Source organism: Orycteropus afer, unplaced genomic scaffold (assembly GCF_000298275.1).
Source record: "Orycteropus afer afer isolate SDZICR_OR568_19922 unplaced genomic scaffold, OryAfe1.0 scaffold00031, whole genome shotgun sequence".
Taxonomy (NCBI): domain Eukaryota; kingdom Metazoa; phylum Chordata; class Mammalia; order Tubulidentata; family Orycteropodidae; genus Orycteropus; species Orycteropus afer.
In genome coordinates, this window is record NW_006921618.1 from 6,503,670 (window position 1) to 6,517,778 (window position 14,109).

Here is a 14,109-nt window from a genome sequence, read left to right on the forward strand (position 1 = left end):
GTCGGAAGGAAGACTGAACAATCTACTTCCATTGAGATACCACCTTGGAAACCCAAGGCGGAGTCACTATGAGTCAGAATGGACTTGGTGGCAGTGAGTTTTTTTTTTTTTTTTTTAATTCTTCTGTTAAAAACAAAAAACAACCAATGGCACCCTATTGCATCCAGATTAAAACCAAGCTCTATACTCAGATACAGAAGCCCGGACTGACCTGGTCCCCATCACAAACTTACTTTCTCCCTTCAGCTCTGCATTCCCTCCACTCCTGTCCCTGCCCTGCCCTACTTCCTGTCCTTGAACGTGCAAGGCTATGTCCAGCTCATGGCCCTTGAAGTGAGCTATTCTTCTACCACTTTTTCTTGCCTCTTCCTCCTCACTTAGGTCTCAGTTCAAATGTCATCTCCTCCAGAAGGACCACTTCTTGCCCTGTTATTCCTTATTACTTTATTCTTAATCTTATCAATATCTGACAGTATCTTATTTGTTTAAGTGCTAATCAACCCTCCTGCCCCATACTAAGATTGTAAGCATTGTGACAACAAGGCCCCTCTCTGTCTTGCCACAGAATCACCAGTGCCTGAAACAGTACATGGTGGATAATACATTTTCACTGACTGGTGGGCTTTAGATAAGTTACCGAATGTTTCTGGCCCAGTTTCCTCATCTGTAAAACAGGGACTGTACTCTCTAATGATGAAGTTGTGGGGTATGGAGCACACAGTCTGGTGCACAATCAGATCTCAGTAAACTGTGCCTCCTGCTATCACTGCTCTTACAGTAACGGTTAGGGGACCCCCTGGATGGCTCTCCCTGGTGACTTCCTCCTCTGCTGTCCTGGCCTGCTCTCTCCCATTCTACTCTGCTAGCTGAGTGTCACTCTGGACCAGGCCCTGTGCCTGAGTTATCTTGTTTCATCTCAACAGCACAATGAGGCAGGTGCTAGACCTTCACAGCCCAGCAAACTGAGGCTCCAGGAGAATGAGTGACTTACTCTCAAGCCAGAACTGGCTCCATGTCCAATATCCCTCTTCCCTGGCCCACAGCAGCTTCCGGGCCCACTGCTGACTAACTTAGCACTGGTCTCCCTGCAGTGGGAAGAACAAGCAGGGTCTTTAGATGATTTAGCCCAAAGCCTTTCCTGTCTCTCAGTTCAGGACAGACTCAAGAACCCAAAGCCTCTGTGCCCAGCTCTGTGCTGGGGCCCATCACAGACACCACCTCCATCAGCCCTATTACCGCAGAGGGGGAAATGAAGTCCAACTGCTGCTCAGATTGCCTAAGGGTGTCTGTATTGCTCTTTCATTGATGAGGCATCTGGACAGACCCAGACTGGGGGCCGAGGGATCTGTGGGGTGGGACTCTTACCCGGTAGGCTGCCTTGAGGCCCCCGTTGTCGGCGATGTTCTCGCCGAGAGTGTGCCGGCCGTTCACCGGCTCCCCATTCACGCTGTAGTTACCGTACTGCTCCACCATGCACTCGGTTTGCTGCTTAAACGCCTCCACTGATGAGTTCTTCCACCAGGGCCGGAGGTTCCCGTCCTTGTCATACTCCCGTCCTGCAGGCCAGTGGAAGTGTTAGGTCAAGCAGAGGACAGTGGGGGCAGGGTCTTGCTGCTCCTGATCTCTCCTCTCTCCTCCCAGTGAGAAGTGGCTTTACCTCTCTACCCATCCAACTACCTGCTGGGGCAAAGACACCCTTCTGAGTGATAAAGTGGGTTAATTGGCAAATTAGGGGGCCCAGGAAAGAGGAGGGAAGACAGTGATCCAGGCAAAGGGTCAGCATGTTCAGACATGAACCTTTGGAGTGGGGTTTATTTTCAAGATGGGCTAAGAGCCCTAACCCCGTGTAACTGATGCCCAAGAGTGGTCATTGCAGCCAGAAGCACTTGCGTCACCAGAAGGGCCTGCATCCCATGTCTCTGAGTCTTCCTTCTTGGCTTTGGGGACTCCCCGAGGCAGGAGGCAATGAGAGAAGGTTCTGATTGTTAACTGTGAGGAAGGATGGACTTCAGCTGCACTGATTACAGTGGGATAAGAGAAGTGATAGCTCTGGAGTGGCAAAACTGTGTGCCCCTGATTGAGGGTTGATTCCCACCACCATGGACTGAACACTCCCAGAAGCAGGCTGCTGTACGACATACACAGTCCCAACAATAATCAATGTCAAATGCATTCCCATTTTACAGACTAGGAAAAGAAGACTTGGAGAAATGGTGGGACTTGCTAAAGTTCATGCAATTAGCAGGTCGCAGACCAGAATTTGAATCCAGCTCCCTGTGTCTCCCCCTTAGAATGAGGCAGTGGGGCTGGGCTGTGCTCTTTCTGAAGGGAACCAAGAAGCCTGTACCTTGATCGTCAAAAGCATGAGTCAGCTCATGGCCCACGACGACACCAATGCCACCAAAGTTCAAGGCTCTGGAGGGGAGGGACATAAAAGTGAGGGTGATGGCGTGAGAGAAGGGCCTCTCATCTTTGCCTATGTGTCCCTCGCTTGCCAGATCTGGAGACACAGCTGAATCCCACAGAGCTTTGTGAGGACATAACCGAGCATGGGCCTCCAGCCAGGTCCCTGAAGCCAGCTGGGGGCTGGGCAGAGTCAGCTATAGTCAGCTGGTGCCCAGTGGATGCCAAGCACTGTGCTTGATGCTCTACAGACCTGCATTGTCTTTGTCATCTCAAAAGGGGCATTATTAAGTGATGCTATAGATGAGTCAACTGAGGCTTAGCATGGTTCAATCACTTTGCCCAAGGGCCACCCAGTCAGCAAACACCAGGCCTGGGGCTTGAACCCACAACATGTGGATTCCATTTCTGAGAGTGTCCTCAGCCTTCCCCACTCTCCAGCTAAGACTGCTTTAAACAATTATTAGAGGGTCATTTCCCCTACACAGGGCTCCTAACTCCATGACACAACCCAAGATCCCACTGTGCAGGGCACCCTGATCTGAGACATCTTTGGAGGGATTCTGGAGGATGAGAATTCTGCTGCAATGAAAATCCCATGCTACCTGGGCCACTGGGACAAGGATCACTCATTCTGACTGGCTTGGTCACATGGTCAGCTGTGGGCCACTGGGTCTGGGCTGGAGGTCCTTCAAGAGGCGAGTGAGGAAGATGGGTAGGAGCACAAGAAGTAACCTACTTGGGTGAGGAGCGGGTGTAGAAGGGTGCCTGCAGGATCCCAGCTGGAAATACGATCTCATTCTTGGTGGGCGAGTAGTAAGCATTCACCATGGGCGGGGTCATACTCCACCTGCAAAGGACACACACCTGAGCTCTTGGGCACTGCTGGGGAGATGGCAGGTGGGGACAGTCCATCTGGAAGGCAGCTTGGCATCAGTACAAAGGCCTCAAAAATGTGACTCATGTCTGCCTTGAACATTATGCTCTTTTAAAGAACTACCTGTTGTTGTTGTTATGTGCCGTCGAGTCGGCCCCGACTCATAGCGACCCCTCCTTGGGTTTCCGAGGCAGTATCACTACGGAAGTAGGATTGCCCAACCTTCCTTCCGAGGAGTGGCTGGTGGGTTTGAACCACCAGCTGTCTGGTTAGCAGTCAAGTGCTTTAGCCACTATGCTACCAGAGCTCCTAAAGAACTACCTACACGGGATCAAATTGACAACAGCAACTTGAAAGATTAGATAGGAAGCATAGGGGGCAGTGAGTGTATGTTTGAATAGGAGGAACAATTTAGTAAAGGAGGGTAAGGTGGTTGCACAACTTGAAGAATGTAATCAATGTCACTGAATTGTACATGTAGAAATTGAACTGGTGTATGTTATGTTTTGCTGTGTATATTTTCAACATGAACACCACCACCAATAAATTATTTTAAAAAATGTGATTCCCCTGGGCTCCAGGGCCCAAGTGCACAAAGTATAAGGACATCCACAGCAGTATTGTTTTTGAGAGGCAAAAACTGGAGAAAACTTCCATGTCTATAAATAAGAGCCTGGTTCAATAAATGATGCCACACCCACACGTGGGATACTGAGGCTCTTACAAAGGGCAAGGTCACCAAGTCTTCACTGTCTAGGCTCATAAAGTATCTATTAGAAGTTCTCAAAAGTGTGGTGTGTGGATACCTTGTGGGGGGAGGGTACTCAACATCCCCTCAGGGCTTTGTGAGGTCACAACTACTTTCATAACAATATTAAAACCAGGACTTCAAACCAGTTCTTCCTGGTTCAGTCATGCTGATGAAGTGACACTGGAATGGACCCAAATTTGTAAAATGTGAGTGTAGCAGAACAATAACCAGAAGAGGCAAAATTATGGCCCAGTGTCCTGAGAGAAACGTAATTTTCCTCTTAGAAAACAAGGGCAGCACTGTTGCATAGCAACCAAATCCCTTGACCAGCCGAGTGGGAAACAACAGTACCTAATGCAAAGATGGCAGCTTACTGCTCCAATCAGAATGTGTGTTGCTCTTCAGGGTCCCGTCAGTAATCCAATATGCCACATCAGGCTCCTGAAAGGGCTCACTATGCCTCTTCCAAGTCTCTCATTCCAGGGCTTTGACCCGTGATTGTTCCTGTTCTGGTTATTATTCCAGTACACTCTACACTTTACAAATTTGGGTCTATTCAAATTTTGCTGCACCAGCCATGACTGAACCTGTTTAAACTGGCTTGAAGCCCTGATTAAAACATAACTTGCCTTTTCCACTGTGTTGTATTGCATTGGTGGTTGCAAAAGTAATGGGGGTAAAACTGCGGGCCTTAGAATATATCAAGGCACTAAACTGTTCCAGTCATTGTTTGTCACTAGCATGCACTCAAGGGGTAGGGGAAAGCCATTTTCACTTATGAATGTCCTTGATAAAGTAGCATGAGTATTAATGTCATTAAATCGAGACCCTTGAGTGTATTCTGTGTGATCAAAGGGAAGCACATATAAAGCATTGTGCTTTCTGCATGGACATCACTTTTACTTGAGAAAACTACTGACAAACTATGGACATCCAGACATGGGTATGCAGCAGACATTTTCTTGAAAATGAAAAAAGTGAGCTTGTCACTTCAAGGTAAACAACTGGCACTATCTGTTGCCCATGATAACACTTTGAGGCTTCAAGGAAAAATTAAAATAGAAAAACTTAGATTTGTCTCCATATACTTGGCATTGACCCAAAAGTTTAAAGACTTTTCTCACAAGATCGGTGCAGACATTAAAAATATAGTATTTTTTGATATTGTATAGTGTTTTCCAAATGACCAATGTTATAAAATGATGCTTGGGCACGAGATCTATTTGAAGAACAACACAGGTCAATGGATTTTCAACGTAACAGTAAGAAAAGTTCATGAATAAGGTTTCAGATTCTACACAGCAACTAACCTTTATGAAACTACTACTTGCCAAGCGTTGGTGGAGTATCAGAGAAGACTATGCACAGGTATCAGGACAGACTACTACTTTTTTCTTGTAACTATGTATTTGTGTGAGGTTAGCTTTTCTTTTTTTGAGGTTAGTTTCTTGAATTTCAAACTAGCATATTGCAACAGTTAAATAAATACCTCTTTTTCCACAATTTTTGTTTAGTTTTGGAAAAAGTTATTTTTCATAAAAAAATTTCATACAAATTCATATAACTTACATAAATGAAAGGTCTTTTGGTTCCAACAATTAAAGAGGAGGGTCTTTAATTGCCAGTAGTACCTGACAGAGGGTCCCGAGAACAAAAAATTTGAAATTGATGGCAAAGAGTAACGATATTTGGCCTCTCAATGCCTTTCTGGAATCAGGGGGGTGGAGAGGTAGGAGCATGGGGAGGGGGTATATGGGGGTTAGGGAAGGGCCAGTGAGAAGTGGAGCAAGACAGAAAGGACACTTTCCCTAAGAGCTTAGACAATGGTTCTGTCTCCTCTCGGTGAGGTCCCCAGAGATGTGTTAAGGGATGCATAAAGCCATGGGAAAGACAAAGCCTCATATTTATATGCAAATAATTATAGATAGATTAATGGGTTGTTGTTGGGTGGTGTTAAGTAGATTCCCCTCATAATGACCCCATATGACAAAATAGAACTGCCCTAGAGGGTTTTTCAGGCAGTAATCTTTTCTGGAAGCAGATCATCAGGTCTTTGGCCTGCAGAGCTGTTAAAAACTCATTGCCGTCAAGTCGAATCTGACTCACAGCGACCCCTCCTTGGGTTTCCAAGGCGGTATCACTGTGGAAGTAGACTGCCTGACTTTCCTTCTGAGGAGTGGCTGGTGGGTTTGAACTGCCAGCCTTCTGGTTAGCAGTCAAATGCCTGAGGCACTACACCACCAGAGTTCCCAAACTTTTAGTTAGCAACTGAGTACTTACTTGTTGCGCCACTAGGGCTCCTGGTTGTTGTTGTGTGCTGTCGAGTTGGCCCCGACTCATAACGACCCCTCCTTGGGTTTCCGAGGCGGTATCACTACAGAAGTAGATTGCCCAACCTTCCTTCAGAAGAGTGGCTGGTGGGTTTGAACCGCCAGCCTTCTGGTTAGCAGCAGTCAAGTGCCTTAGGCACGATGCTACCAGGACGCCTTAGGGTTCCTTACATTAATATAATGAATTACAAAATTCACATGATTTTTTTAAGCTAAATTCAGACTTCTAATAAAACTCACAACCTTGTGGCAGTGCTTGTGCTATGCTCTGGAGGTAAAAGCCCATGCTCATGTGTGTTTACGGGGCGCCCTGGTTAAAGATAGGAAACTTACAGGTTAACAAAGATGTTCAAACTTCTGTTGCCCATGAGGGGACGCCAGAGGCAAAGAGAAGGTGCTGGCCCTTTTGCTAAGCTTTTTCCTGCACAATGTTTTAGGAACAAGGAACAGTAGTCTAAGGAATAGGGCTAGGCTGATTACATCTGACTTTTCTCATGAGACTGTTAAAGAAAGAAAAAAGACAGCTCTCCGGGTTTCACTCCACATTATTCTGATTTAAGGTTAGGGGGCAGGGGTAAGGAAGATAAACATTTTTTTTAAAGTTTCCCAAAAGGTTCTGATGTGCAGTGGGGTTTGGGAACCACAGTCTCAGGGATCTATCCCAAAACTTCTGCAGGCTACTGTGAAGAGCTATCCCTGAGAGATCACTATACCTATTAGTAAGGAATTACAGGAAGCTAGCCCCATCCACTTCCATAGCGATACTGCCTCGGAAACCCAAGGAGAGGTCGCTATGAGTCGGTCTGACTTGACGGCAAATAACAACAACAGCCTTGATTAAGGATCCCCAAGTTCTTGCATTGATTGTTACAAAGACCCAAGAACCAGCTGCCACCATTCTGCTTTGCAGATAATGAAACAATGGCTCAGAGTGCTGAAGTGGTAGAGTCAGGATTTGATGCTAGGTCCACTCAACTCCAGAAGCCAGGCTTACTCCAATAGCCTGGGCCCTGGCAGCAGACAAATGTGGGCTGATTCCAATTCCGCTGCCTTTTTTGGGGGGGTGGGGCGGGGGGGACAACAGTTGTTTGTTCCTTGGTTCCTTCATTTGAAAAGTAGGGATCACAACAGTATCCACCCTCCAGAAGGCTACGATGACAGTTACATCTGGCACACGGTAAGTGCTGGATAAATGCCAGGCCAGTCCTGAGCACCTCAATGTGCTGGGAGCCAGCAGCTTCCCAAAGAAGCCCAGGAGGACTCACTGATCTCGGTTGGGAGCTTTCCTGAGCTGGTCAGCAGTCACCCTCCACGAGAAGTTGAAAAACCGCATGGCGTTCTCAAAGTAGAGGTCCGGGACTGCAGTGTACTGGAAAGGAAAGGCAGTGACAGGGTCAGAGAACATCAGAGCTGGGAGGTGCTGCAGATTCTCCAGTGCAAACTTCTCCTTCTAAAAATGAGCAGAGACCTTGACAGGTTTGAGGGACTGGTCCACAGGTAAGAGTCCAGATGGAGGGGGTGCCCTAGGCCACAAGCTTTGGCTCTTTGCTAGGCCCTCACCCTGACACCCTAGCACTAACTCTCTACTTCAAGCACACGCTAAAAGCTTTGGTTAAGGAGCACCTGAAAATATCATAGGGTGGCAGGATATCCTCTGAGAGCACCTGGGCATCAGGCAAGAAATATCTCCAGTGCTGCCCAATTGAACCTTCTATGAAAATGGAAATGTTCTGTGTGCAAGCTGTCTAGCATGGCAGGTACTACTGGCAAAGAATATTGAAAAACCATGGGCTTCCAGCAGGATGAACAATCTGTCTTAGAAGAAATACACCCAGAATGCTCTTCAGAAGCAAGGATGGCCAGATTTTGTCTCACATACTTTGGACATGTTATCAGGAGGGACCAGTCCCTGGAGAAGTACATGATGCTTGGTAAAGCAGAAGGTCAGTGTGAAAGGGGGAGACCCTCAAGGAGATGGACTGACACAGTGGCTGCACAGTGGGCTCAAACATAGCAATGACTGTGAGCATGGCACAGGACCAGGCAGGGTTTTGCTCTATTATACACATGGTCACTATGAGTCACCACTGACTTGCTGGGCCCTGTCAACAAGCACAAGTCACAAGTGCCTACTAAACATTTCAGATGTGGGCAGTACAACCAAGGAACTGGCTTTTTAATTTAACTTAATTACTTTCAATTTAAATTAATCAAATAACCATGTATGGCTAATGGCTACCATACTGGACAGCACAGATCAAATAAATCAAGCCAGGCTCTATCTCCTCTGAAGCGTCGAGGGACAGGCCTTTTCCCACACCCCCATCACCACTCAGCCTAGTTGTTTTGTTCTTGACAGCTGCAACACTCCCTCTTAGATCCACTCCAGACCTTTCTGGCTTTGTATCAGGTGTCTTGGGTAAGACACTTGGCCCTCTGGGGTAGGACTCTTATCCTGTGAGCTCAGCTTGGGTCCTTCTAGGACACCCTGGACTTGTATCATGACACTCCGGGGCATCTTCAATTATTCTCAAGAGAAAAGGCTACTAAACCTATTGGTCTCATCACATCTGGAGTAAAAGGGAAAGAAGGAAACCAAAGACTTAGAGAAGAAAACTGTCCACAGGATTAATAGTCTCCATGCACCACAGCCTCATCTACCCTAAGACCAGAAGATCTACGTGGTGCCTGGCTACCACTACGGATGGTTCCAATCAGGGTCACGATAGATGGATCCTGACAGAAGGGGAGAAAAATGTGGAACAAATTCCTAACATGTCCAGACATACTGGGCTGGTTAGACTAGAGGACTCCTTGAGACTACTGCCTGGAGAGACTCCGTAAACCTTGAACCCACTGAGGGCAACTTTTAGCTAAACAGCAGAATAGCTCATGAAATAAAAAGTCTTACCAGTGAGTACTACGCATCTTTACGAAATCATCTGTGTGAGACCAAATGGTCAGCATTTACTCTAAAGCAAAGATGAAAGGGTGAAAGGACAGGGAAGCCAGATTACTGGAAGTGAAACACCCAGAATGCAATTAATGAGGATGCTGACAGACTGGAAAAGGCAACCAATGTCTGTGAACAATTTGTGTAGTAACTGTTAATGGGAATGATTTAAAAAGTATTGAGTAAACTTTCAACAAAAGAATGATAAAATAGTTTTTAAAAAAGAGAGAAAAGGCTACAAAACGAATCTCATATTCTCAAATGTGATTTTTTAAAATTGTGCTTTGGGTGCTTGTTTTACATTCAACAGTTCATGCACATTTGGTTTTATGGCCCCGATTACCATCCCCAACCATAAAAACTCTGCTCCTCTCTCCTCCCCGCGACCACCCCCTCCCTGTGCCCCTCTCATCCACGCATTCCTGTCTGCCCAGCTTTCACTCTATGTGAGTGCTACCCCTCTGGTGTCTCATGGCTGCTTGATACAGAGCGTGCATTTCCCTACAGTATGTGGGTGCATCTCCCTGGGGTAGGTGCTCTGTATGTAGGTCTTTCTACTGTTGGGCTGAGAGACAATCCATGGAAGTGAGTCCATTTCTAGACCCAAAGGGCCATAGTCTCGGGGGTCCCATCAGTCTTTTCAACCATTAATTCTGGTCATTTTTATGTTTTCTCAAATGTGATTTTGATATTCTTAGGTTTTAAATGTAAACAAAACGGCAAGTTGTTATAATTTAAAAAAAATCCTTGCACTGGTTAGGAGACAGCAAGCGTCTGTTCCAGGTGATGGGATCATATGGGAACAGGTGAGGGTGAAGGATGAACAGCATGGGGCGTAACAGCTGTCACTGAATGACAGGTACATATAAAGAACGTTGAGATGTCACACGTTTGTTACAGATATATTTACCACAATTTAAAAAAATGCAACAGTCAGAACTGGAAAAAAAGAAATACATAAAGGGCGTGGACTCACAAATTTCAATCATAAGAAGATAGAAAACTTTATCTGTTGAGGCAGAATCCTAATGCATTCAAAGGAGTGATTTGCCAGGAGTTCTAACCAGAGGGATGTATCAACTGCCCTTGTTGCATAAATTAAATTTTAAAATACACTGGGATAGATGGGTACACAGGCTGAATGATCAGGTATGTCTAAGCAGGGGGGACTGTGCCCATGACCACGTATAGGGTTGGCAGACAATGCTTCTATATGTGTTATAAGAATGTCTGGGTGTACAGTAGAGCTGACAAGGGGGAAGACTGCGGTGGCTTCTTGGCCATAGCCAGCTACCCTGAGGGAGTGAGTAGTTGGACCTGTGGGCTCAGGACCATGGTCACAGGGGACATCAAGCTCAACTGGCATTGCACACTACACACAAACACTGTTCTATATCTTACTTTGGTGAGTAGCAACTGGGGTCTAAAAACTTGCAAGTGGCCATCTAGATGCAATGATGGGTCTCTCCTCATCCAGAGCAAAGAAGAATGAAGAAAACCAAAAGATGCACAGAAACAATTAGTCCAAGGGACTAGTAGACCATGCGATCCTCAGCCTATAAGACCACGAGACCAGAAGAATTAGATAGTACCTGGCTATCACTGTCAACCACTTGGAAAGGGATCAGTGCAGATTCTGAACAGAGTGGGAGAACAATGTGGAATAAAACTCAAAATCATGAAAAAAAAAAAAAAAAGACCATGTTTACTGGTCTGATGGAGCCTAGTGTGATCCCCTAGGCCATGGCCCCTAGTTACCCTTCAGATCTGGAACAGTACTCACTCCTGTGGCTTCCAGCCAAATGGCAGACAGGCATATGGGGTGAACATTTACATTATGTAGATACAGTCCTTGGAGCAATCAATCATAGGAGAATGGAAGGAAAGTGTTTGCACAGGGAGATAGTTTGAGGTGGGGGGAGGGGCAGAAGTGCACGGAGGGAAGGACACAGGGAAGAGACAACTGTGGGGAGGAAGTGGGAAGAGAGCTATTACATTGTGGGGAATTGCAGTCAATGTCATGAGACAAAATGTGTATCAACTGCTGTGTGGAAAACGAATTTGCTCAGTAAACTTTCAGCCAAATCACAATAAAAATTAAGCAGAAAACATTGGGGATTTATGGCTCTCATGGCGTAGTGCCTAAGGCATTTGACTGCCAATCAGGAGGCTGGTTCAAACCCAGCAGCCACTCTGTGGAAGGAAGATTGGGCAATCTACTTCCATAGTAGAAAGCCAAGGAGGAATCACTATGAGTCAGATCCAACTTGATGGCAGTGAATTTTTTTTTTTCTTTCCCATTAGCATCTCAAGGTCAAAATCAGAGGTTCAGGTTTCTTTGGGGGAGGATCCCTAAAGATATGAAGCAACTTTGGAGTAGGGAAGGGAAAGGCGGGGTATAAGGATATATATATAGGGGTATAACATCCCCTGATATTTAGGGGTACCAACTCCCTCTGCACATCTAAGATCTCCCCTACCCCATTACTTCCCACCCATTACATGGAGCTGACCATCTCCAACAGGGCATTCAACACACATTCTCGTGTTAACTGCTGAGCACTACCCCAATGGTGGCTCCAGGGAGGCAGGGGTCTTGGCTGGCCCAGAAAAGGAAGGAGCAGGAAATAGCTTCTTCCTACTAGATCCATCCCCAAAGTCCACACTGTAATCATCTTGTAATAGTATCTCAACAGCCAAGATGCCTCCAGCACTCATCCGGACCCAGCCCTACCTCTGTCCTTTTCCAAGTGGGAATCCCCAGGGACATTTGGAGATTCAAGGGGGCCATGGAAGCACTCACATCATTGAATACTTTGTCTAGCTCCTTGGGGTCCATGATGAAGTTGGGGTAGCCTATCATATTGTAGATCGCGTCCGCCTGTGCAGGAGAGATGGAGAGGACCATGAGAGGTGAGCCACGCAGGCCAGGCCAGCCTCCTACTCTAGGAGTGCAGGGCTTGGGGTCTGGGCCAAGGGGACACAGGGGCTGGGCTCCTCCCGCCTCAGGGATTTCAAATCTCTTTCTGTAACGATTTCCCCTTTAGCTAACTTCTACTCATCCTTTGGGTCTCTGCTTAAATGTCATTTTCAGAGGGAAGCCTGCCCTGCCCACCACCCCACTGGACCATGTCTGAGCTCTCACTGTCCATTACACATGCCACAGTTCCCTGTACTTTTCTCTCACGCACACGACAGTTTATTTTTATACAGTTATTAGTGCAATCATGTGTCTAAGGCTGTCCCTCCAACTTGCTAGATGGCTCACTCCCTGAGAGTAGGGACTATGTCTATGCTGTGCTCACTCCATAAAACGAGTCTGACCTTCATCCACCCTCCTCTAGCGCTGCCTGCTGCTGTGTGTTCTGGAGGCCTCTGCAACCCCTTCAAGCACCTAGCTGGCCTCTCACCTTTTCCTTGGCCGACTTGCGAGTGTCTTCATCCATCCACTTCAGTGTGCTCAAGCTTTCCTCAAATGCCTTCTTGATCTCCAAAATGATCTCACTGGCCTGAGGAGACAGATGCTGTACCAGTAAGGCCTGGGCATTGGACTCGCCCAAATGCTGCAGGCACCTCATGTAGAGATTATGCAGGGCAGAGACAGAACTCAGGTTTTGGCTTCTGGATTAGGAAGGAACCACAGCCATGTTCTCCATACTCTGTTCTTCTGAACGTGACATCCTGTGAGATCACCTGGGTCTCCATAAACAGTTCCGTGGTCAAATAAGCTTGGACAAGACTTGGGAAAATAAGAATAGTCTCTTCACAAGGACTTTTAATGTGGTCATAGGCACTGTGCTTCTTTTGGAAAGAGAATATACAGCCTTTCCCAAAGTTATCACAGAACTCCTTTTTGATGGAATGGTCTTCAAATCTAGAGATGAGTGACTGCTCTTGAGAGTGATAATGTCACAGGCAGAAAGAGCAGACCTGGACTCCAGTTCTGCTTCAGCAGCTCATGGCAAGCCACATAGGGTATTGATTTGTTTCTTGGCTCGCTAACCTTCAACTGCATGTAACAGCTATGTAATCAGTATTATTAGTAATGAAGCTATGACAATCATATAATGACTACCATTTATTAAATCCTTCTTTGGTGCTAGGTGGTCTGCTGAGCCCCTTACATATAGTATCTCATGTAACCTGCCACCTCAGCTGGAGATCACCACCTCCATGTTATGGGTGGGGAGAGAATACTGTCCTGAGTCACCCAGCCAGGAAATGGTGGAGCCAGGATCTGAGTGTGGGTCTGCTGCTTCCATGGCGCTTAGCCATGATTTCCCTTTGTCTCTTTAGAACAAGCCTATCACCTGCAGAGTAAGGCAAATGTCAGCCCCTGGGCCAGAGCTTCTCTGCTGACACCCCACTGGGTCCTCACAACACCCTCTGGAGGTGGAGATGCCTATTATAACCTCACAGAGTTGCTGCAATCCATACTGAAGGATTATACTTCAACATTAAAAAAAATTATAAAAAAAGCCCTCATAAATGGACCAGTAAATAACATCATGATAAATGGAAAAAAGATTGAAGTTGTCAAGGATTTCATTTTACTTGGATACACAATCAATGCCCATGGAAGCAGCAGCCAAGAAATCAGACAATGCATTGCATTGGGCAAATTTGCTGCAAAAGACAATTTTAAAGTGTTAAAGAGCAAATATGTCACTTTGAAGACTAAAGTGCACCTGACCCAAGCCATGATATTTTCAGTCACCTCATATGTATGAGAGCTGGACAATAAATATGGAAGACAGAAGAATAATTGATGTATTTGTTGGCAAAGAATATTGAA

The 14,109-nt window shown here is 46.3% G+C and overlaps 1 protein-coding gene across 1 annotated transcript in view; it reads right to left on the minus strand.

The window, feature by feature from the left end:
- The window catches only part of ECE1 (endothelin converting enzyme 1), a 74,215-nt gene that overhangs the window by 3,816 nt on the left and 56,290 nt on the right, over nucleotides 1-14,109 (minus strand). The window contains exons 12-17 of the mRNA XM_007935668.2: nucleotides 12,725-12,823; nucleotides 12,118-12,195; nucleotides 7,627-7,730; nucleotides 3,143-3,253; nucleotides 2,348-2,415; nucleotides 1,366-1,556 (exon numbers count right to left, since the gene is read on the minus strand). Of these exons, the coding sequence (XP_007933859.1) occupies nucleotides 1,366-1,556; nucleotides 2,348-2,415; nucleotides 3,143-3,253; nucleotides 7,627-7,730; nucleotides 12,118-12,195; nucleotides 12,725-12,823 (651 nt within the window). The remainder of the gene's footprint in view (nucleotides 1-1,365; nucleotides 1,557-2,347; nucleotides 2,416-3,142; nucleotides 3,254-7,626; nucleotides 7,731-12,117; nucleotides 12,196-12,724; nucleotides 12,824-14,109) is intronic.